The sequence below is a fragment of the Dromiciops gliroides genome, chromosome 2 (genome assembly GCF_019393635.1).
Source record: "Dromiciops gliroides isolate mDroGli1 chromosome 2, mDroGli1.pri, whole genome shotgun sequence".
In the NCBI taxonomy this organism is placed as follows: domain Eukaryota; kingdom Metazoa; phylum Chordata; class Mammalia; order Microbiotheria; family Microbiotheriidae; genus Dromiciops; species Dromiciops gliroides.
Window position 1 is genome coordinate 162,752,690 of NC_057862.1, and position 26,132 is coordinate 162,778,821.

Here is a 26,132-nt window from a genome sequence, read left to right on the forward strand (position 1 = left end):
CTCACAATGGCCCAGAATGCAGTAGATAACTTTGGCATCTTCAATGTCTGACCAAGCTCTAAGAACTCCAAGGTGCCAGCTTCAACCATCTTTATGGCCATTGGAACAAATTGTTCTCATCTGCCCATTCCACTGGGGAAGTTTTTCATATGCTTGGGGTAGATGCCCTGTAATTCATCATTGTCTTTGAAGTCATTTGTTTACCTTCAACCTGGTTTATCCTGTCTGCTCAGATGATTTACCAGTGGCTACTGTACATGCTACAGCTTCTTGGGGTCATAGGTAAAAGTTAAATGCCAAGCAGACACCAAAGATGGATAAGCCACTCTGAAAAAGGCTCAGCAAGCCCTCACACCAGAGGTGTTAGTCCTTCTTGAACACCCCACATACCCCACTGGATCAGAGGGTATGCACAATGCAGTGACTTTTGGGGCATAGTTCCAAATTGTTTTCCAGAATGTCTGGACCAATTCACATCTCCACCAACAGTTCATTAAAGTGCTCTGTTCTTCTGAAGCCCCTCTAACATATGTAATTTTCCTTTTGTGTTAATTTTGCCAATCTGATGGGCATAAGGTAGAACCTCAGAGTTGTTTTAATTTGCATTTCTCTAATTATTAGTGACTTGGATCATTTTTTCATATAGCTATTGATAGCTTTGATTTCTTCCTTTGAAAACTGCCTGTTCATATACTTTGATTACTTACTAATTGGGGAATAACATTTTTTCTTATACATTTGAATCCGTTTCTTATATGTCTTGGATATGAGACCTTGGAGAAAACTGATGAAAAATTTTTTCCAGTTAACTGTTTCCCTTCTAATTTTAGCTTCATTGGTTTTGTTTAAAATTTTACTTGCTAAAAAATATTCATTTTATCTTAAGTAGTATTCTCTGTGCTTTGTTTGGACAATAATTCCTTATGTGTAGATAAAAAAAGAATTTCTTCAGAATCATATGATTTCAAAGTTGGAAGAGATATTAGGGGCTATGAACAAGTACCTGAACAAGAATCCCATCTTATCTGGAGATCATCCAGCTTTTCTTGAAGATCTCTAATATAGGAAAAGTTTTTGGATTTTTACCGTCTTTGCCAAACTGATGGGTGTAATTTGGAGCATTTTATGGGTTGTTAGCAGTCTCTATTTCTTTTAAGAACTGGCTGAGGGGCAGCTAGTTGGCGAAGTGGATGAAGCATGGGCCCTGGATTCAGGAGGACCTGAGTTCAAATCTGGCCTCAGACACTTGACATTTACTAGTTGTATGACCCTGGGCAAGTCACTTAACCTTCATCAACCCGAAAAAACAAACAAAAACAACAACCAAAACAAAAAACCAAAACTGGCTGTTCACATATTTTGATTATTTGTCTATTGAAGACACTATACTTTTATTAATGAAACCTATGATCCCATTAATTCTCTTGACTCCATATCACACTGATGATTCAAATTGAGCTTGCATTGCACTAAAACTTTCAAATCTTTTTTATGGTAACTGTTACCTAGCCATGCCTCCTTAGTCCTGTCCTCAAGTTGACCATTGGAATAAAAAATGTAGGACTTTACATTTATTCCCATCAATTTATTTCATTAGATTTGGCCCTTAGTTGGAGCCTACTGAGATAATTTTGGATTCTGTTGTTTAGTACATTAGTTTTCTTTCCCACGTTTGGGTCACCTGAAAATTTGATAAGTAAACCATGTTTTCCTTTACCTAAGTTACTGGTAAATGTTGTAACAGAATAGAACCAAGGACTGGCCCCTGGGGCTCTCTACCAGAAGCCTTCTAATTTGACATCACTTATGACTCTTTGGGTCCATCAAAATACCCATCCCCCACCTCTAAATATGCAAGCCATCTTCCATGCCTGGAATTCATTCCATTATCATCTACACTTGTTAAAAGGCCTTTGTTTCCTTTGAGGGTCAACTCAGGCACCATTTCCATCTAGCCTTCCCAGAATTATTTTTAAGGCAAAGTTTGTTTTAATAGTGAAATATTTATTAACAAATTAAAAAATACATTGGGAAATTGTGAACCTTTTTTAACTGGGGTAAGGGCACAGACACTTGAAAAGAGCTAGAATCTACTGTGGAGATCCACACAACTGTTTTTTTAAAAAAAAGTCTTCCAGGGAGTCACTGTGGAGGGGAGAGAATGGTAGTATGCAGTGAGAAACAATGACAAGAGGAAAAGTGCTGAATTTCAGGTCAAGAAAACTTAGGTAGAAATCCTGGCTCTGCTATTTATAACCTCCATGATCTTGGCCAAGTCACTTAAACTTTTTGGACCTGTTTCTTATCTATAAAATAAAGGAGTTGAGATAGATGATCTTTTAAGGTCATTCCAGCTTTGAAATTCTATCTTGATCCCTTGCGTGTTCTTTCCTAATTCATGCTTTTCTCTAGTACTTTGTTGGGCTATCTCTTTTGCCTTTACTCTACTCTGCTATGTAGAGTATACTTTGTGTTCATGTTAAGCACCAGAGAGTGGAAGGTGTCCCTTTAAATGTCTTCTTTCCTCTCCTTGGTGTTGTTCCTAAAAATACTCTTGGGGATATCAACTGCATTTCCCAAGAAGTCAGGCATTCAGGGTCACTGTCAGCATTCTCTTATCAATTAGCAAAGCCTCATACAAGTCTCCAGGCTTGGCTGGAAATTCTGGTTACAAGGGTAAGAAATGTGTCATTGTTTCTCTACTGCTAGTATTTCCTTCAGAAGCTCTTCCATGAAGGTGTCTTAATGTGTGTAAATAGAATTGTATATTGAACACGTTTGCAGAGTTCATTACCAAGATTAGAGGTTCTTAACCTTTTTTTTGTTCTGGATCCCTTTGGCAATCTGGTAAGGTCTTCTCAGAATATTAGTTGTTACCTACATTCATACTGGAAGAAAATGCTGAATTTCAGTTACATACTAGTGAAAATATAGATGTAATATTTTCTAATTCAAGTTCACAGATTCCCTGAACTCTACCCAGGGACCTCTTGATAGGATATTACTGGGGCTGTTATCAAATGCATTGGTAGAACTTGCCAACTGGTCTCTTCAGGCACAGGCTAAGAGAAACCTAGAGTCAGTTCTCTGTTGCCTTGAAGAACAAAAGTAGAAGAATACTGAAAACAATTATTAAAAGAAGTCAGGGCTCAGTTTGTAAGAGACAGGCAGATGAGTGTTTCCTATGGCACACACAGGATATTTAAAGACCTAGAAGTCCTGGATTATCTGTGACAATTTATGGAAGGACAGAGTTACACAGGATGAAGTGAGGAAGGACTGCCACCTGCAAAGACTGAGATGACCACAATGAGATCCTGGATACCCATAATAGTTATCTTTGACATAGGATTTCAAAGTTTGCAATGTAGTTTACAAACATCATCTTATTTTATCCTCATAACTCTGGGAAGTAGAACCCCCATTTTACAGGACTGGAAACAAGTAGACAGAGGTTAAGTAACTTGCAGAGGGTCACACAACTAGTGAATGTTTAAGGCTGAATTTGAACTTAGGTCTTTGGGGCACCAGTCTAGCGCTCTATCTACTGTCCATCTATTGAAGCATTTTAATATATTAATATAAACCTTTTTTCACTGATACATTTCCCAGACTTGAAACGTTAGAAAAACTTGTGACTACTTGGAATCATACAATTTTACAGCTAAAAGGGACCTTAACAGTTCAACCTTTTTCATTTTACATGTGAGGAAACTGAGCCTCAGAGAATTTATTAATGGTTCTTTCAAAAGTGCTGGTCAATGCCCAAAGGGCTATACCTTTGACCCAGCAATACCACTACTGGGTTTATATCCCAAAAAGATCATAAAAAAGGGAAAAGGACTGACATGTACAAAAATATATAGCAACTATTTTTACATGTAACTGGAAAAAATAAAATACTTTCATCAGAAAAAATATATATAGCAGCTTTTTGTTGTGGCAAAGAATTGGAAATGGAGGGGATGCCAATCAATTGGGGAATGGCTAAACAATTTGTGGTATATGAATGTAATGGAACAATATTGTGCTGTAAGAAATGAGGAGCAGGCAGATTTCAGAAAAACCAGGAAAGACTTACATGAATTGATGCTGAATGAAATGAGCAGAACCAAGAAAACATTGTACACAGTATCAACAACACTGTGGGATGATCAGTTGTAATAGACTTAATTCTTCTCAGCAATACAATGATCCAAGACAATGCCAAAAGACTCATGATGGAAAATGCTCTCCACATCCAGAAAAAGAAGGCTGGAGTCTAACTGCAGAATGAAGTATACTAATTTCACTTTTATTTAGTTTGTTTCTTCTTTCTTGTGCTTTTTTCCTTTTGTTCTGATTCTTCTCTCACAATATGACTAAAGTGTAAATATGTTTAACATGATTGTAATGTATAGCCTATATCAGATTGCTTGCTGGCATCGGGAGGAGGGAGGGTGGGAGAAAAATTTGGAACTCAGTCTTACAAAAATGAATGTTGAAAACTATCTTTACATGTAATTGGGGGGGGGAGGGGAATCTACTATTAAAATTTTTAAAAGAAAAAAAAAAAGGTGTTAGTCAACACGACCTTTTGAGTTCTTGGTTGTAGGATTTTCGGGTTTGGGATGTATGTTAATGGCCAGAACAAGAGGAAGACTGCTGGCATGCAGGGGGTCGCTTTTGCTTCCCTCGCAGGTGTCGTAAGTTTCGCCCTCTTCCTCCCCCAGCTACCACATATAATAACGGGCCATTCGATAGGAGTCGGGCAGGCGCGGAGCCGCGCAGACTCAGTGCGTGCAGGTGGCCACACAAGACCATCACCTACTACGTGGCCCGACCTCCCCCTCCTCCATGGGAGATTTACAACAGATTAGGCGCCTCACTCCAGTCCCGCGGCTGCGTAATGCGCCTTCTTATTAAAAACAAAACAAAACAAAAAATCATTTTGATCTCCGAGCTCTCTGCTTCACGCGCTAGCTACGCCTCACGCGACCTAGACCAGGCCGAGAGAAAAAACGCGAGGCCCGAGCGTGAGTCTGGGGAGAAATGGCAGGGAGGAGACTCAGACCCGTAGGACATAGGTCTCATAGGATCCGATTTTTTCCCTCCCCCAGAAGGATTTACTCAGCCCGATTTGCCCCGGAAGAGCTTTGGGAAAGGTCGTACTTCCTTAGCAACTGAGGGGAGCGCGGCTAGCAACGCGTTGCTGGTACTCTTTCCTTGAGGGCTGCCGCCGAAGATGCCGCCCCTGCAAATACGGGACTACAACTGGCAGCAGACCGAATCCACTGTGTACCTCTCCTTGCCGCTCCGAGGTGTGCGGCCTGGGAACGCCGACATCTTCTGCACGGAAAATTACCTCAAGGTGGGCTCCTTTTGCCTAGAACCCATGGGCGCCCTGTGCTGCCCTTCTTGCTCCCACTTGTACTCTCTTCCCTTTTTCTTGGTGACTTGTCACCTGTTACAGGGCTGAAGCAGATGGGCAACCTTGGTCACACATGTGCAATTTGGGGAGTCAGTTCCCTGTACTCTGGATTTTTTTTTTAATCTTTTGGATATTTAGATGAACCCCAAATGGGATGAAGCCACGCAGCAACTATAACCAAGTAGGATCAGATTCACGACTGAAAGGCTTCAGAAAGAAGCAGGAGTAAGCAAAAAGTGCCCAAAGATCATAAATCTGGAGCTGGAAGGAACCCTCCAAGGCTGTCGGATCCATCTCCCTAATTTTACAGGTGAGGAAACTCAGCCACAGAGAAGTTAAATGATTTGCCCAAGCTCACACTGGTAATGTGTTGCAAAAGTAGATTCGAATTCAGCTCCTGACATTAAATCCAGGGCTCTTTCTGCTGTTCTGAGGCAGCTGGTGATACAGTGGATAGAAAGCTAGGCCTGGAGTCAGGAACATCTGTATTCAAACAAAGCCTTAGAAACTAACTAGCTATGTGAGGTGGGTTAAGACATTTAACTTCTATCTGCCTCGGTTTCCTCATCTGTAAAATTGGGATAATAATAGCACCTACCTTGCAGGGTTGTTGTGAGAATCAAATGAGATAATATTTGTAAAAAAAAAAAGCATATAGTGGGCTCTATATAAATGCTTGTTCCTTCTCTCTGCTGTACCATTAGCTTTGTTCTTAATCTTCTATAGACTGCAATAAGTTTAGATATCTTTTATCACAATGATTATTTTCGTTCTTCCTAGTTTTTATTTCTTTTAATAACTAGTTTTAAACCACAACTTACATTAATTCATCTCTTTTTTCCCCTTTTGGATAGGTCAACTATCCTCCATTTTTATTTGAAGCATTTCTCTATGCTCCCATAGATGATATTAACAGCAAAGCCAAAATTGGGAATGATGCCATTGTGTTCACATTGTATAAAAAAGAACATGGAATGTGGGAGTCTCTTTCTTTGGCAAGTGGTAAGTTTGATTAAAAAATGGACACTGGTTTCTCCTTTTCCATTTTATTTCCTCTGTCCCTCTTGGAAATAACAACAATACTTTCAATGAAGGCAAGTATATAATCCTAGTCTCTAATTAAGGCTTAAATCAGACAATACTTCACCAGATGCCAGCTTCCCTGATTCCTTCAAGCTCAGCTAAAGTCCTACCCTCAGAAGAATCCTTTCCCAGTCCTCGGTGCCTTACTTCTGAGACTACCCCCAATTTATCACAAAGAGATAGAGATATAAAGATATGTACAAATATTTTACATATATAATGTAGATCTTATTTGTACAGAATCATTGTGTGCTGTTTTCTCTATTAGATTGTGAGCTCTTTGAGAGCAAGGACTGTTTTTTTTGCCCTTTTTTGCATCAGAAGAAGAGGAAGGAAGAATTTTTTTTTTTTTTTTTTTTTTTAGTGAGGCAATTGGGGTTAAGTGACTTGCCCAGGGTCCACACAGCAAGTAAGTGTTAAGTGTCTGAGGCCAGATTGAACTCAGGTACTCCTGACTCCAGGGCCGGTGCTCTATCCACTGCGCCACCTAGCTGCCCCTGGAAGGAAGAATTTTTAAAACAATACTTATGGAGATGAAAGTATAATATCACAATGAAGGACAAAGAAAGCTTAATAGATTTAAAAAAAACCTTTTTGGACAAGGGAGGAAGTAATCAATCTACTAAAAATTGTCCCATTCAGGAAGTAGTCAGGACTGGAAACTATTTGTAATCAGTACAGCTAAGAACAATAGTGTTCCCTATGAATAAATGCATATGACACATTGAACATGTGAAATGTTTAAAGGTTTCCCTAGTTCAACACAATACAAAGAAAACCTAGTTTCCCCTTGGTCTCAGCATTAGGTTCTTAATCATGATACTAGATTTATTGCCTTTAGAATACAATACAAATTCCTTTGTTCGTATTTAAAGTCTTTCCCAACCTGGTACCAGCCTATGTTCCTAGACTGTGTGCATATGACTCCTCTCACAAGTCTATCAAATCTAGTCAGACTGACTGTACATGACACTGTCTTTCCCACCTTGGTTCAGGGGTCTCAGTTTTGCCTAGAAAGCTTCTACCTTTAGAACTCTTGACTTCCTTCAGAATGTGCTCAAGTGCTATTTTCTTCAGAGGTCTTTCCTAATTCTCCCAGTAATTAGTGCCAACTCTCCACTCCCAATAAATCTGTATTATTTTGTATACATCTTCTATTTCCTTATGTGTGGGCATGTCTCCCTCTTCTTCCTTACCCCCATGCCTCAGTAGAAATTAAACTCCTTGAGGGCTTTCACTTTTGTGTTTCTATTTCCAACATTTAGCTGATTACCTGGTATTTATCAAACACTTACTATGGACCACAAAGTAGGCACTAAAAATTGATTGGACTTATCTCTCATATTGTCAGTGGGAGGAGATCTATTATTTTGTCTTTATGGTGATGGCAAGCATTCCAACTATTTTTCCAACTGTATGTTATATTGTATATTCCAACTATATTTCACAAAATATCACTCTTTTGCTACTGACAAAACAGGATGGAGTCGAATCATTCTTCCCTCTACCAGTACAGGATAGTGCCTTCTCTGTAATTTTCAATCTTAGATAGATTCCTAGGACATTAAGAGGTTAAGTGACTTACACCAGTGTCATGTAACCAGTATGTGTTACTGCTAAGTAACACTAGACTGCCAAGATGCCTAGATTATTGTCTACATGATCTGGTATGGTTTTTCATATATTTTTAATTCTGAGAAGTTATTCTATAAAATGCTTTCCTTTAAAATATTGTTATTTACAGACATTCCAAATTACTTAGGTGATATTGACCTATCAAATCAGAAGAATAATTTTCCAACTGTCTTCTCCATCCTTACTCTAGATGCTAAAAAAAATATTGGTGTCATTTAGGAAGAGCCTACATGGACAGCCTTTTTGGCACCTAGCTTGAGTTTTCTAAGATGTTTGTATCATATTGACTAAGATGTCTTTTACAAGAAGACTCTCTTGAGAATGATTTCCAAATACATATATTCACTTATAATGGAACTTGACCAGAATTAAAGGTCTTTGTGGCTGAATTATTATCAGAGTGAGGTTTAGAAGTTTTGTCCTAATTTCTAAAGTTTTGAGGCAACCACTTTGTCTTTCTTTGGGGCTAGCTTTTAGCTAGTATAGGCAGTCTTTGTAAGTTTGGCTTTACAGAAAGGACCCCTTTACCCCCATATATCTCTGTTATCAGTCTATCACAATGAAATACTATCCTGCTAGCTTCAATTCTTCAAATTAATAACATCTTCTTTTGAAATGAAAATGTCCATGCTGGGTGGATGGAGGAGAAGGAATGGTTAAACAAATGAAATTCCTTGTTTAGTAGCAGGAATTTATCAGTTCTCTTTGATCCCTATGGGAGCAGCTGTGAGAAGAAAGCTGCAGCAAGCAGTAACTAGTCAAGCTATCTCTTGTTTAATGCAGTGAGTAGAGGTAATAGTTACCAAGGGAGTAATATTTACTAAAATGAGAGCAAGATTAAAGGTATTATCGGTAAAAGAAAAAGAGAAGTATTCCTATAATAGCTACAGAAGGGATAAGACAGTACATTCAGCTGCTGCTGAAAGGGCAGAACTGGTATGTATATATGCAGAAGGAGCAGCCATTCTCTTCCACTGCTAAGAAAGGACCAGTACAATAGGCAGGAATGTTATGCCACCAGGGACAATTGTTTGCTGTTGTTTCCTAGCACTATTCATTAAGAGCAAGGCTATTAAAGTCACTTTGGGAGTAGAGGCTGGTTACAGGTGATTGTTTGGTCAGATTAGTTTGAGGAAGCCAAATAAGCATAACATACTTCAGCAGTGCACTTATAGCTTAGGAAATGGGGAAAGGGTCCAGGATCCAGCCTGAAAATTCCTTTACCAGCAGTGATATTGATGTTCTGTCTTTACTTGTATGGGAGTTGATATAAATTCATAGAATTTATAGCCTGTGGTGTTAAGAGTCCAAGGGGTTGGTTAGTATTTGTGTTTGGGAAAGTACTGGGGTACACGACTGTACCTTCTTAGACCATAAGAAGAAACCCGAATGCAGATTTTGCTTGAGCATGGCTAGTGCATGTTCAAGATATGTTAGGCTGAGGTTTCATAAAGGTCACAATAAAGTCTGTATTGAACCACAGTGGTAGTCCATGATAGCCTAACAATTAAGAACAGAGTACTAAAGGAATGGGGCAATCAGGTGGTACAGTGGATGTAGTACTTGGCCTTGAGTCAGGACTACTCATCTTCCTGAGATCAAATCCAACCTCAGAAACTTACTAGCTGTGTGACCCTGGGCAAGTCACTTAACCCTATTTGCCTCAGTTTCCTCATCTGTAAAATGAGCTGGGGAAAGAAATGGCAAACCACTCCAGTATTTTTGTCAAGAGAACCCCAAATGGGGTCACAGAATGCTGAATGCAACTGAACAACAACTAAAGGAATGAGAGTTTTGGTTGTAGGAAGGGGAAAGCAGAATAATTTTAAAAACATGTTACTTATATAACCAGTGGGAGTTTCCAAAGGAACATTCCAGAGGAGATTTTAAATATCTCCTAATAGGTCAAACTAATGGAATAAATTTTTTTTGGGCGGGGCAATGGGGGTTAAGTGACTTGCCCAGGGTCACACAGCTAGTAATTGTCAAGTGTCTGAGGTCAGATTTGAACTCAGGTCCTCCTGAATCCAGGGCTGGTGCTTATCCACTGCGCCACCTAGCCGCCCCCATGGAATAAAATTAAAGTTGCATTTTCTGATGTTTCCTTCCAAAGTTATCCAGTTGGTCTTTGGGAAAAGGTTAGAAATTTCCTGTTGAGACTTGAGTTCCAGATGTATTTAACTTCTATTCACCCTTCTTCCCACTCTTAACCAATTCCTATCAGTTTCAAATATATATTACTGTTTTAAGAAGAGGACTCAGAGGGGCAGCTAGGTGGCGCAGTGAATAGAGCACCAGCCCTGGATTCAGGAGTACCTGAGTTCAAATCTGGCCTCAGACACTTAACACTTACTAGCTGTGTGACCCTGGGCAAGTCACTTAACCCCAATTGCCTCACCAAAAAAAAAAAAAAAAGAAGAGAACTCAGCACAATTCATCTCAACTTTTCTCAGCAGCTACACTAATTTTAAACTTCTTTGGAATTCTCTGCCATGCCCCTTTTCAGCTTCCTTTTATGTGTTGTCTTCCCCTGTTTGGTTATAAGCTCCTTGAGGGCAAGGACTGTCTTTGTTTTATTTGTATTTGTATCCCTAGCACTTAGTATGGTTGCTGGCACATAATAATTGCTTAGTAAATGTTTATTATTTCTATAAAAATATATTAATATACTTATATATTTGCATATAAAATGTATTTGTGCATAAGTACATAGTAATATATAAATAAACACATTTATTATTAATTATTGAATACTATTCTTTTTCAAAATAGAAGTAAAATTCATGGCGGTCCTATTTTAATAAAATTTCTAAACTTTCAGTTGACAAAGAGATGATGCAAAGTATAAGAGAAAAATCTGTTTTACAAGCACAAGCGAAAGCAAAAGAACTGACTCAAGCAAAAGCTGTTGCAAAACGAGAAGATGAAAGATATGCTTTGAAGATAATGATGGAGGTAAGTTAAAGATGAACCAAAGAATGCCTAAATAAGAAGCAACTGCATTAATTTCAACAAATATTTATAAAGCACTTCTTAAATATAAGACACTGGGGATACAAGTATAAAAATGAGGACTTTCCTCCCATCAAGGAACTTATGATCTACTAAGTAACACATATATACAGTATACAGATAAATAATACAACATAATAATGAGGAGGTAGATAGCACTAAAGATAGCACAAAAAATCAGGAAAAGCCTCACAGAGGAAGTGGTATCTGAAATTTACCTTAAAGGAAGATTCTGAGGGGCAGAAATGAAGGAGATTATAGATGATGGCATATATGAATGCAAGGAGGCAAGAAATAGACTTTTCAATCAAAGAACAATAGTCCAGTTTGGCTGGGATATAGGAATGTAAAGGGAATAATGAAAGAAATCTAGAAAAATAAATTTGAGGTTGATAAGAGAAAATATTAAATACTGTCCTGAGGAGTTTGTATTTTATACTAAGAATGGTAAAGAACTACTAAAGGTTTTTGAACATGAGCAACCTAGTCTGACCTGTGCCTTAGGAAGACTAGTGTGATAGCTGTATGGAAGATGGATTAGAGCAGCTCTTCTTCTTTCTTTTTTTTTTGCAGGGCAGTTGGGGTTAAGTGACTTTCCCAGGGTCACACAGCTAATAAGTGTTAAGTCTCTGAAGCCGGATTTGAACTCAGGTCCTCCTGAATCCAGAGCCTGTGCTCTATTCACTGCACCACCTAGCTGCCCCTAGAGCAGCTCTTCTTAAACTTTCCACTCGTTTACCCCTTTTTGCCTGGAAAAGTTTTACTTGACCCCTGATGTATATATAGGCATATAAAATAGTTATTCATAACCTTTTACTGTTGCCAAATTTTTTGAGACCCCCCACATTCAGTTTTGTGACCCCATATGAGGTTGAGACCCACAGTTTAAGAAGCTAGGGATTAGAGAAAGGGAAGATACTGAAAGCAAGAAGGCAATTTAATACACTGTTAAAATAGTCTAGGTGGGAGGTGATATGGGCTTGATTATGGGAGTGAGAGAAGGGAATGGATACAAAAGATTTATAGGTAGGGTCACTAGGACTTGACAAGTGATTAGGTGATTAAATAATTTCACAACACTGTTAAACATCTATGTGACAATGAATAGCAGCAAAATGTACATATTTTTAGGGTGGTAAATCTATAACCAAATTCTCAAAAGGAATAGATGACCCTTTTAGGTTTTTGTATGTGTGTGTATGTGCACACATATAATACATACATATGCATACATATATATATATATCTGAAAATTGCATCCCACTAACACAGTACCTTACATGTGCTTGATTTTAAATTATTGAAAGACACGCAGTGAAGAACAACAACAAACTTTCAGTATTGCTGGACTGATTGAAATGTCTTAATGGCCTTTTAAATCATTTGGCATTGGTGAATAGAGTAAAGAAAGTTAATCTCATTAGCCATCTTCATCTAATTAAATGTACAGTTGACTTTTTAGCACCATCTCTTTACATTTTCATTAGAAATTAATTGTAACAGTAATCATCAGAGATTTCTTGAACAGGTATACATACTTATCAGGGCTGCTTATACATATTTCAATTATTCTACCCTAATGGGTAGATTTAGAGGCAATTAATTACCTTTCAGAGAGGAAAGAAAAAAATAAAGATAGAAGGTACTTCATTGAGGTTGGATCTTACATAATTCACACTTGGTATGAAAATGCAGTTTGCCTAAAAGTACTGTAATAGTGACACAGTTAAAAAGCATTTGAAAAGCTATAAACAGAACACAGTTATCAAAGTTCATAAATCTGGAAATGAAACAAAATAATATTAATCGAAAGAAAAAGGTTAAAATAGTATAAATATACTTTTAAAATAGAAACACCAGATAGTAATGAAATAATTCTAATTGAATATCCTTTTATGAAACAAAAACAATTTTTCTACACATACTTTTTTGCCATTTGAAGAATGGAACCCAAGATACTTGTTGTGGGGACCAATTTTTAATTGGGGAGTGTTAGCTAAGTGGCTCGCCTGCAATATTGGGGCAAGGAAGGAGACCAGCATCCTCCCTCAAAACAGAACAGGATTTATTTTAACAAGAACGAACTTAAAAAAACAAACTACAAACAGGATCAGTAGGATCAAGGGAAAGGAAATAAAATGGGGAAAGGGAAATTATATAACCTGAAAAATACCACCACCCAGGAATCAGCTGAGAATACACAGCAGAGCTCCTGTTGCCTTTCAGCTTCCAGCTAGAATGCTGGACAAAAAAAAAAAAAAAAAACTCCCTTCTCCCAGAACCCCAACACAGTCCCCAGCCAATTGGATGGCCGCTCTGACAGTCACATGACTGCCCTCACTAGGCTTCCAATCATTATAATTTTGCCAGGCCCATGTAGGTGTCCGTGAGTGGTGATGATGTGAGGTGCCAGTGCCATGGCAACGGCTACAACCAGTGGGTGGAGCACCATATGGTTTGTGGAGCCCCAGGCCAGTGTGTGCTGAGGCATAAAAACCTCAAATAACAATTCTTTATACGTGTAATACTCTTCTTTGCCCATTAATTTAAAATTTTGTATTTAGCAAAAGAGATTGTTTTACCAAAGAGTTTGCTGAAGCACACACAATGAAAAAAATATAATATAAATGCATAAACACATCATAATATTTGAATTCCAGGAGCATGAAAACTGAAAATGTCTTTTTAACTGGGTAATAGGGACAACTTATTCCCCTCTCAGGAGGCCAAGATACATGATGACACTCTTTGTAAGTAGGTGACTTCTAGGCACACAAATGAATTCACCTGAAATATGTTTATGTAACAAAGGGCTATGGTGGGGTGCCTAAACAGAGAGAGTAAATAATTCCAGTTTAATCAAATGACTTGTCTTTACTAAACAAGTTCAGTTACTAACCATGCTCAAAAGGAACTGGATATCATACCCATATAAACCACTATTCTCAAATCTTTTTATTTATTTATTTTTTTAATTTTTATTTTTTTAATAGTGAAGCAAGGACATTTAATGATTATTACACCTAATTACATGAACTTATATGCTAAAATTAGTTCTTCTAGTAAAAATTTAAGTTCCTTCCACAGGATGTATCTCTATTCATTTGCCTAACTATATCATGAGTTCTTTCTTAATCGTTTCTTTAATATTCTTTTTTTTTTTTTAAGTGAGGCAATTGGGGTTAAGTGACTTGCCCAGGGTCACACGGCTAGTAAGTGTTAAGTGTCTGAGGCCGGATCTGAACCCAGGTACTCCTGACTCCAGGGCAGGTGCTCTATCCATTGTGCCACCTAGCTGTCCCTTCTTTAATATTCTTAAAGTAAAATTGAACCCAAAAATACAATTACGGGGGTGTGATTTGTTTTCTACAATTAATGTTCAGAAGTTGAGTTGTTAGAGCTTATTTTAGAATTGTTTTCTTGTGCCTCAAAAACTACTAACCTGTTGAATTTGATTACAAAGTGATAGTTTTCCTTCTTTTTGTTTTTGTTTTTGTTTTTGTTTTTTAATTAATAAAGTATTGGGGCAGCTAGGTGGGCACAGTGGATAGAGCACTGGCCCTGGAGTCAGGAGTACTGAGTTCAAATCCGGCCTCAGACACTTAACACTTACTAGCTATGTGACCCTGGGCAAGTCACTTAACCCCAATTGCCTCACTAAAGTAAAAAAAAAAAATTAAAAAATTAATAAAGTATTTTATTTTTTTCCATTACATGTAAAGATAGTTCTCAACCTTTGTTTATACAAGCTTTGCGATTTCAGATTTTTTCTCCCCTCCCTCCCCTCCCTCCCCCCCCTCCCCTAGACCGCAGGTAATCTGATATAGGTGTTATATGTATATATATATATACATACATACACATAATAACATTAATCCTATTTCTGCATTAGTCATGTTATAAGAGAAAAAATCAGAGCTATGATGGAAAACCTCAAAATAGAAAAAAACAACAGCATCAAAAACAAAAGAAATAGGATGGTTCATTCAGCATCTATACTCCGCAGTTCTTTTTTTTTTTTTTCCCTCTGGATTTGGAGATCCTCTTCCATCACGAGTTCCCTGGAACTCTTCTGTGCCATTGCATTGGTGAGAGAAAATAGTCCATCACAGTAGATCAACATCAATGTTGATGTTACTGTGTACAGTGTTCTTCTAGTTCTGCTCATCTCACTCATCATCAAGCCCACGCAAGACCCTCCAGGTTTCTCTGAACTCCTCCTGCTCATCGTTTCTTTATAGCACAATAGTATTCCATTGTATTCATATACCACAACTTGCCCAGCCATTCCCCAATTGATGGGCACCCCCTCAACTTCCAATTCTTTGCCACCACGTAAGAGCAGCTATAAATATTTTTGTACATGTGGGTCCCTTTCCCCCTTCCATGATCTCTTTGGGAAAAAGACCCAAAAGTGGTATTGCTGGGTCAAGGGATGCACAGCTTTATTGCCCTTTGGGCATAATTCCAAATTGCTTTCCAGAATGGTTGGATCAGTTCACAGCTCCACCAACAATGCATTAGTGTTCCAATTTTCCCACAGCTTCTCCAACATTTATTATTTTCCTTTTTTGTCATTTTAGCCAATCTGATAGGTGTCAGGTGGTACCTCAGAGTTGTTTTTATCAAATCCTTTTTAAACCATGCAGTTTGTTTGCATTTCAGAGCATGCTTTATATAAGTTATTTTCCTTTAAGGTATTAATAAGCCTTTTCTTTAGAACAAAACTGAAAATGTTTTGGATCTAATTACAAATGTGTGTGTGTGTGTGTGTGTGTGTGTGTGTGTGTGTGTGTGTGTGTGTGTGTGTGTGTGTGTATTCTGGTCCCACAAACTCTTACATCATAACATTTTGAAAAATGTAAGGACCTTATCTTATACATGAATATATAACTATAAAGAGGCAGATGATAAGGCCAAATACCCATTTACTTAGTTGTTCAGGGTATGGAATCTCAGACTGAAAACAACAGGAGTTGCTAAGGTATTGCAACAACAATTATATGAAGAAGGTTTTGCCCTAGTTATAGAGATTTTGCTACGAGAGGAAAAAGTAGGTTGGGACCACTATAGCATCTTCCAGTCTGAAGCCCAGGATGACTAAAGAATCCTTACTTTCAATTGATTCCAGATGAGAATAACATAAGAGGACCACAGCCAGGCTCAGAATTAACTAGGTGGGAAGATTTCTTATATGGGAATCTAAGTCAAGAGGGTCCTAATTTAGCTTTTCCCAGGATTGCCTTCCTAACCTTTTTCCAGGGGCAGATATCCCACATATATACATATATATATATATTATTATATATATATATAGATAAGGTAACAGACCTCACTCTCATCGAGCTGCTGGCATTTTCCATTAAGCAGTGAAACATTGGCTCTAGGACACAACAAACCCAAAAATCAAGCTAAAAAAAAAATTCACACTTCCTAAAAGGTTTCACCTCAGAAGCAAAGTTTCAGTAATCACAGTGGGGTTGGATATAATCGTTATCAACATTGTCAAGCTGTTGTAGTAAATTAGCTAGCAAATAAAAAGTTATCAGGTCTTCAAAAAATCATATGAATGATTTTGAATAACATTCTTTTCTTCTAATATTCCTCTTTCTCAAATACAGTCTAAAATTCAATCTGACATAAAAGGGCAGTTATTCGAATTTAATACAGTTACTAAGCTTTTAAAGTAAAAATATATTTCTGACTGGGGTCTATTAAGACTAAGTTTGTTAAAGATGTAAACAAATTCCTACATACTGCCCCACACCCTCCATCAAGGAGGAGATTGTTTTCTAAGTAGAGCAATGCACAAATTCTTTCACTTTTTTTATGTGATAGATCTGAAACTTGAAACAAAATCCATTTCCAGTCAGGTGACCTCAATTTGGTTGAATGCATTTCTGAATTACCTCACATAGAAAAATCACACATGGCTTTAATAAAACAGAACAAATTTAGGTCGAATTTAATTTTTACAAAAAGGGAGATTGCAGCCCAGCGCTGAGGGGGTCAGGGCAAGTCAGCAGGAAGCTGTGGGCCACAGCTAAACAATTGAGGCCCTTGGAACCTGGCTCAAAATTCTGGTGGCCCAGTAGGACAGTGGAAAAAACCTACCTGCATCAGCCGAGAGGGCAAGTTGCCAGCTGTAGGGCCACGAACAGGACAGGTGCGACCAGGCACACTGACTTAGTGTTCTCAGACAGGAAGTGCAGGGGGGCGAACTGCACACACTATAAAGGCCTCAGAGTAAAAAGCCGGTCACACAGCACCTATACCCCTGCACAAGAAGCCCAAAACAGGGACCCTGGTGCTCCCAGAGCATACCTCAACTTAAAAAATAAATAAATAAGCTGCAATAATGAGTAAGAAGCAAAAAAGAGCCCTCTCCATTGAGAGAGAAGCCAACACAAACTCAGATGAGGACAATACCCTCAAATTGCCTACATGTGAAGCCTCACGAGGGAAGGTGAATTGGTCTCAAGAACAAAAAGCTTTCCTGGAAGAGCTCAAAAAGGATTTTAAAAATCAATTGAGAGAGGTAGAAGAAAAAATGGGGAGAGAAATGAAAGCAAAACAAGAAAACTATGAAAAAAAAGAATCAGCAGCTTGGAAAAGGAAGCCCAAAGATTGCAGGAAAACAATTCCTTAAAAAATTCATCTGGCCAAATGGATAAAAAAGGTGCATGATTTCACTGAAGAAAACAATGCCTTAAAAATTCATTTGGCCAAATGGAAAAAAAGGTGCATAATCTCATTGAAGAAAACAATGCCTTAAAAATTCATCTGGCCAATGGAAAAAAGGTACATAATCTCACTGAAGAAAACAATGCCTTAAAATTAAAATTGGACAGTTGGAAGATAAGACATCCCATGAGACACCAGGAATCAGTCAAGCAGAATCAAAAGAATGAAAAAATAGAAGAAAATGTGAAATACCACATTGGAAAGACAACTGATCTGGAAAACAGATCCAGGAAGGACAATTTGAGAATCATTGGACTGCCTGAAAGCCATGACCAGAAAAAGAATCTAGCACATATCCAGAAAATTATTAAGGATAACTGCCCCTGGATATCATAGAATCAGAGGATAAAATCTTCATTGAAAGAATCCACCGATCACCTCCTGAAAGAGACCCCCCCAAAAGGAAAACTCCAAGGAATATTGTAGCAAATTCCAGAATTATCAGGTGAAGGAGAAAATACTCCAAGCAGCCAGAAAGAAGCAATTTAAATATCAAGGAGCCACAGTCAGGATTGCTCAGGACCCTGCAGCTTCAACATTAATGGACGCGAGGCTTGGAATATGATGTTCCAGAAGGCAAAGAGCTTGGATTGCAGCCAAGAATCTATTACCAGCAAAAATGTGTATTCTCTTTCAGGGGAAAAGATGGACATTTAATGATATTGGGACTTTCAATCTTTCCTGATGAAAGACTAGAACTGAATAGAAAATTTGATCTAACATATAAGACTAAAGAGAAGTTTAAAAAGGTAACAGAGAGAAAAAAAAGGTTACTCATATTAGGTTAACTGTTTATTTCCCTACATGGGAAGATAATACTTATAACTCTTAAGAACTGTAATGTATTTGGGCAGAGAGAAGGGACTTTACACAGAGGGTATAAATATAACTTGTCTTTGATGTGATGATACAAGAAATGCAAGAGTTAAAAGGGACGTCTATGTGAGGAGAGGAAGGGGAGGTGGAATGGGGTGAATTATATGAAGAGGTAAAAAAACCCCTATTACAATAGAGGGAAAGAAAGGAGGGGTGAACATTGTTTCAACCTACTCTCATTGATTTGATTAAAGAGGGAATAACATATACGTTCATTTGGGTAAAGAAACTTAGCTCATTATTTAGGGAAGCAAAAGGGGAAGGGAAAGGGGGGGACTGATAGAAGGGAGAGGGACAGAAGCAAGGGAGAAAAGGGTAACAGAAAAGAGAGGGGGGTGATATAAAAGGAGGGCAGATTGGGGGAGGCAGGATAAGAAGTAAATGTCAGTGAGGAGGAATAGGGTGAAAGAAGGGGGGAAAGTACAAAGGGGGTAAATAGAATGGAGGGGAATAGACAGTAATAATAACTGTGAATGTGAATGGGATGAACTCTGCTATAAAACAGAATCGAATTGCAGAGGGATTAAAACCAGAAGCCTGCAATATGCTGTTTACAAGAAACAATTTGAAGAAGAGAGATACACACAGAGTAAAAGTGAAAGGCTGGAGCAGGAATATATTATGCTTCAGATAAAGTAAAAAAGCAGGAGGTATAGCAATCCTTATCTCAGACAAAGCGCAGGCAAAAATAGATTCATTAAAAGAGATAAGGAAGGAAATTACATCTTGCTAAAGGTACTTTAGATAATGAAGTAATATCAATATTAAATATGTATGCGCCAAGTGTATAGCATACCAAATTCTTAGAGAAGTTAAATGAGTTACAAGAGGAATTAGACAGTAATACTATACTAGTGGGGGGATCTGAATCTCCCCCTCTCAGAATTAGATAATCTAGCCAAAATAAATAAGAAGAAGTGAAAGAGGTGAATAGATTACTAGAAAAGTTAGACATAATAGATGTCTGGAGAAAATTGAATGGGGATAGAAAGGAATATACCTTTTTCTCAGCAGTACATGGAAAATTTTCAAAAACTTGACCATGTATTAGGGCATAAAAACATCATAGTCAAATGTAGAAAGCAGAAATAGTAAATGCATCTTCTCAGACCATGAGTAATAAAAATTACATGTAAGAAAGAGCTAGGGAAAGTAGAATGAAATCAATTGGAAACTAAATAATTTCATTCTAAAGAATGAATGGGCCCAAACAACAAATCATAGAAACAATCAATAACTTATATCCAAGAGAATGGCAATAATGAGACAACATTCAAAATCTATGGGATGCAGCCAACGCAGTGCTTAGGGGAAATTTTATAGCTCTAAATGCTTACATGAATTAAAAAGAGAAGAGGAGATTAATGAATTGGGCATGCAACTTAAAAAGCTAGAAAAAGAACAATTAGAAATCCCCCAATTAGATACTAAGCTAGGGATCCTGAAAATTAAAGGAGAAATTAATAGATTGAAAGCCAAAAACTATAGAATTAATCAATAAAACTAAGAGCTGGTTTTATGAAAAAAAACAATAAAATAGATAAAATATTGGTTAATTTGATTTTAAAAAAAGAAAGAAGAAAACCCAAATTACCAGTATCAAAATGAAAAGGGTGATGTTACCACCAATGAAGTGGAAATTAAATAAATAATTAGGAATTATTTTGCCCAACTGTACGCCAATAAATTGACAATCTAAATGTAAATGGATGAATATTTACAAAAATACAAACTGCCCCAGGTTAATGAAGAGGAAATAAAATCCTTAAATAATCCCATATTAGAAAAAGAAATGAACAAGCCATTAATGAACTCCCTAAGAAAAAATACCCAGGGCCAGATGGGTTTACAGGTGATTTACCAAACATTTAAAGAACAATTAATTCCAGTATAATACAAATTATTTGGGAAAATGGCTGAAGAAAGAGTTCTACCAAATTCGTTTTATGACACAAATATAGGTGGTGATACCAAAACCAGGCAAAGCAAAAAACAGAGAAAGAAAATTATAGACCAATTTCCCTAATGAATATTGATGCTAAAATCTTAAATAGATATTAGCAAGGAGATTACAGCAAGTGATCACCAGGATAATACACTATGACTAGGTGGATTTATACCAGGAATGCAGGGTGGTTCAACATTAGGAAAACTATTAACATAATCAACCACATCAATAAGAAAACCAACCAAAATCAATATGATTATATCAATAGATGCAGAGGAAGCAATTTGCCAAAATACAGCACCCATTCCTAATAAAAACACTAGAGAGTTAGGAATAGGTGAAGCTTTCCTTAAAATAATAAACGTATCTACCTAAAACATCAGCAAGTATTATATGCAATGGCTGATAAATTAGAGGCCTTCCCAGTAAGATCAGGGTGTGAAACATGGATGTCCATTATCACCCCTATTATTTAATATTGTACTAGAAATGTTAGCTTTAGCAATCAGAGAATGAGAAGGAATTAAAGAAATTAGAATTAGGCAAGGAGGAAACAAAACTATCACTCTTTGCAGATGATGTGATGGTTATACTTAAAGAATCCTAGAGAATCAACTCAAAAATTACTTGAAACAATTAACAACTTTAGCAAAGTAGCAGGATATAAAATCACTCCACATAAATCATCAGCATTTCTATACATGTACCAACAAAGTCCAGCAGCAAGAGATAGAAAGAGAAATTCCATTTAAAGTAACGGTAGATAATATAAAATACTTGGGAGTCTACTTGCCAAGACAAACCCTGGAACTCTATGTAACACAACTACCAAACACTCTTCACACAAATCAAATCAGATCTAAATAATTGGAAAGATATCAATTGCTCATGGATAGGCAGAGCTAATATAGTAAAAATGACAATACTGCCTAACTTAATTTACTTATTCAGTGCCATACCAATCAGACTACCCTAAAAATTATTTTATACATCTAGAAAAAAATAATAACAAATTCATCTGGAAAACAAAAAATCAAGAATATCCAGGGAAAAATGAAACAAAAATTCACAGGAAGGTGGGTTAGCGGTACCAACCTGGAGCTTTTCTTTACTATAAGACGGCAGTCATCAAAACTATCTGGTACTGCCTAAAAAATAGAGTGGTAGATCAATGGAATAGGTAGGCTCAGGAAATGCAGCAGTACTAAATGACACTAGTAATGTAGTGTTTGATAAACCAAAGACTGCAGCTTCTGGATAGGAACTCAGTATTTGACAAAACCTGCTTGGGAAAATGGAAGATAGTATGGCAGAAATTAGGCATAGACCAACATCTTACACCTTATACTAAAATAAGGTCAAAATGGATACATGATTTAGACATAAGAGGTGATACCATAGGTAAATTAGGAGAGAAGAATAGTGTACCTATCAGATCTTTGGAAAGGAGAACAGTTTTTGATCAAAAAGAGATAGAGTATATTATAAAATGCAAAATGGATGATTTTGATTATATTAAATTAAAAATTTTTGTACCAAACAGAAGCAATGCAACCAAAATTGGAAGGGAAGGCAGAAAACTGGGAAATAATTTTTGAGGCCAGTGCTCTGATAAAGGCCTCATCTCCTAAAATATATAGGGAATTAAATCAAATTTATAAGAATCCATGTCATTCCCAATTGAGATATGGTCAAAGGATATGAACAGGCAGTTTTCTGATGAAGAAACCAAGCTATCTATTCCTATATGAAAAAATGCTCTAAATCTCTAATGTGTAGAGAGATGCAAATTAAAACAACTCTGAGGTACCACCTGACACCTATCAGATTGGCTAAAATGACAAAAAAGGAAGATAATAAATGTTGGAGAGGCTATGGGAAATTGGAACACTAATGCATTGTTGGTGGAGCTGTGAGCTGATCAACCATTCTGGAGAGCAATTTGGAATTATGCCCAACGGGCAATAAAGCTGTGCATACCCTTTGACCAGCAATTCCACTTTTAGGTCTTTTGCCCAAAGAGGTCATGGAAGGGGGAAAGGGACCCACATGTACAAAAATATTTATAGCTGCTCTTTACGTGGTAGCAAGGAATTGGAAGTTGAAGGGTTGCCCATTCAATTGGGGAATGGCTGGACAAGTTGTGGTATATGAATACAATGGAATACTATTGTGCTGTAAGAAATGATGAGCAGAAGAGTTCAGAGAAACCTGGAGGGTCTTACGTGAGCTGATAATGAGTGAGATGAGCAGAACCAGAAGAACATTGTACACAGTATCATCAACATGAGTGTTGACCTTCTGTGATGGACTATATTCTTCTCACCAATGCAATGGTACAGAAGAGTTCCAGGGAACTCATGATAGAAGAGGATCTCCAAATCCAAGAAAAAAAAATAAAGAAAGAACTGTGGAGTATAGATGCTGATTGAACCATATTATTTCTTTTGTTTTGGGTGCTGTTGTTTTTTTTTCTATTTTGAGGTTTTGCATCACTGCTCTGATTTTTTATCTTGTAACAGGATAATGCAGATAATAGGATTAATGTTATTATGTATATATATATAGATGTGTGTGTGTGTATATATCTATATGTATATGTATATGTATAGAGATATATAGATATACTATATCAGATTACCTGCTGTCTAGGGGAGGGGGGAGGGAGAGGGAGGGAGGGAGAAAAATCTGAAATTGTAAAGGCTTGTATAAACAAAAGTTGAGAACTATCTTTACATGTACAGAAAATAAAATACCTTATACATTAAAAAATAAATAAAATGCTAAATTAAAAAAGAAGAAATTTAAAAAAAGAACGAAAAAAAGAATAATAATAATGAAACATACCAAAACCTAAGGTATTTGGAAAAAAGTAGTAATATCTCTAATTATATCAATAAAACAGAAAAATAGCAGACCAATGAATTGGGTATGCAATGAAAAAAACAGAAAAAGAACAAATTAAAACCCCCCAATTAAACACCAAGTTGGAAATCCTAAATTAAGGTGAGATTAATAAATTGAATGTTAGGAAACCACTGAATTAATAAATAAAAATAGGAGTTGGTTTTATGAGAAAATCAATAAGATAGAAAAACCATTGGTTAATATGATTTTTAAAAATAACAGAAGAGGGGCAGTCTAGATGGCGCAGTGGTTTAAAGCACCGGCCCTGAATTCAGGAGTACTGAGTTCAATCCGGCCTCAGACACTTGACACTAGCTGTGTGACCCTGGGCAAGTCACTTAACCCCCATTGCCTGCAAAAAAAAAATACAGAAGAAAACCAAATTACTACTATCAGAAATGGAAAGGGAGAATATACCACTAATGAAAATGAAATCAGAGCAATTATTAGAAGTTATTTTGCCCAATTATATGCCAATAAATTCAACAAATTAAGTGAAATGGAAGAATACTTAGAAAAATATAAACTCCTTAGATAAACACTACTCAAATCAGCTACAAAGGACCTGTGAAGGAAGATGTTTCCTACCTCCAGAGAAAGAACTTATAAATAGGAGTATGTATTGCTGAAATATATGGTTAGATATAGACGTGTATATCTGTCTATCCATCTTTCTATCTGTCTACACACACACACACACACACACACACACACACACACATCTCCATGTGTTTGTGTGTGTGAAATGGTGGCCTTCTCTAGTGTGGGATGATAAGAGAGAAAGGGAGACAGTTTGGAACTTAAAAATATAACAACAACAAAAATTTTTTTTTAATTCTAGTGACTGCCCTCTCTTAATTTTTTTTTCATTTATCCTATATATAGTTTATTTTTACATATTTGGTTATTGTTTCCCTTATTAGATTGTGAACTCCTTGAGGGCAGGACCCGTCTTTGCCTTTTTTTTTGTATCCCCAGCACTTTGCATAATGCCTGGCACATAGTAGGCACTTGAGATTTGTTTATTGACTGACTGGAATGAATGGGCAATAGTATTTGCAGCCCCCAGACTATATTATAAAGTGACAATATCAAAAACATGTGGTACTGGCAAAAATAGATAAGTAAGTCAATGCAATAGACTAGATAAGAATTAATTGGAAATAATCGAACTTAATTACCTCATATTCAATATATTCCAAGCATTAGATATCTAGTATTGCTTCTCTATTTGATAAGAACTGCTGCAAAAACTAGAAAACAATATTGCAGAAATTAGGCTTATACCAATATCTTCTAATGTATTACATAATAAATTCAAAATGATGCTTGATATTAAATATAGAAAGGTGAAGGGAAAATAATAAGAAATACATCTAGAAAAATAGATTTGTTGTAGATTTTGAGTCTTAAATGTTTTGCTCAAATGGTTTTAGATATTAAAGATAATGCAATAAAATGGATGAGAAGTAGATCAGAAATTTTCACAACAATATGCAGAGATATATTCCTACCCAAACAATTGAAAAAGATATAATAGATAATTCTGATTACATGAGATTGGGAAAGCTCTTGAACAAAATTAATGCTTCTCAGATAAGAAGAGAAGCAATTGGGGGAAATCTTTGTATCAAATATTTCTATTAAGAGTTTGATATCTAAAACACATAAGGAGCTATTATAAATATATAAGATCAAATCCATTTTTCAGTGAATAAGTGGCCACGCACATGAACAAATAGTTCCTAAAAGAATTAATTAACCATATGAATGATTGCTCCAAATTGTTAACAATAAATGAAATGCAAATCAAAACAAACTCTGAGGTTTTTAACCTTGACAAAGATGACAAGAAATGGGAATGGTCAGTGTTGGAGAGGTTTTAGAAAACCTGTCCCACTGATACATTGTTGATATACATGCAAATTGGTACAACCATTCTGGAAAGCAATTTAGGTTATGTAATAAAGTGATTGTGAAGTTTAAAATCTAATGTGGGTCTTTACCTGCCGCCCAGTTTTTTGGGGGAACTGGCTAAGATTACTGATAAATTCAGGAAGAGTTTAGGCTTTTAAGTATTTATTAAAGTGTATTAGATGTTAGTGAAGGGAGAGAATGGAAAACCCTAGCTTAGATCTATGCGGGATAGCCAGAGGGAAAACCTCCCTTTACCTAACATGAAGTTCTGCCGCCAAGCGGATGTCCCGGACGAAAAGAGGGACCCTCCCTTTTTCTCCCTCTCTGCTGCCAAGCCGAAGTCCGAATGAAAAAGAGACCAATCCAGTGAGCCACCCTCACCTTCCTACTTCCTGTCTCCCTCCTCAAAAGGGGAGGTCCTTCAAGCTGATTGGTTGAGGGTGGTCTCCTCTTGATTTCATAATCCACAGCCTCTGAGAACAACACCCCACTTTGGGTCAGCCAGGCATGGTCTCGATTTTATCGATCTTAAGTAGGTTCTTAATTTCTCAGTCTCACCCAATTCAATCAATTCCAAATCAGTCTTCAGGTGGGGTCCCT

At 36.9% G+C, this 26,132-nt stretch overlaps 1 protein-coding gene across 3 annotated transcripts in view; it reads left to right on the plus strand.

The window, feature by feature from the left end:
• Positions 1-4,805: 4,805 nt before the first annotated feature.
• The window catches only part of DNAAF4 (dynein axonemal assembly factor 4), a 76,723-nt gene continuing 55,396 nt past the window's right edge, over positions 4,806-26,132 (plus strand). The window contains exons 1-4 of one of the 3 annotated variants that reach the window (XM_043981124.1): positions 4,806-5,015; positions 5,100-5,350; positions 6,265-6,412; positions 10,950-11,083. In XM_043981124.1, the coding sequence (XP_043837059.1) occupies positions 5,225-5,350; positions 6,265-6,412; positions 10,950-11,083 (408 nt within the window). In that variant the 5' untranslated portion in view covers positions 4,806-5,015; positions 5,100-5,224. Of the gene's footprint in view, positions 5,351-5,548; positions 5,721-6,264; positions 6,413-10,949; positions 11,084-26,132 lie in introns of all 3 variants that reach the window. The other 2 variants (XM_043981125.1, XR_006354665.1) reach the window with 2 other exon arrangements.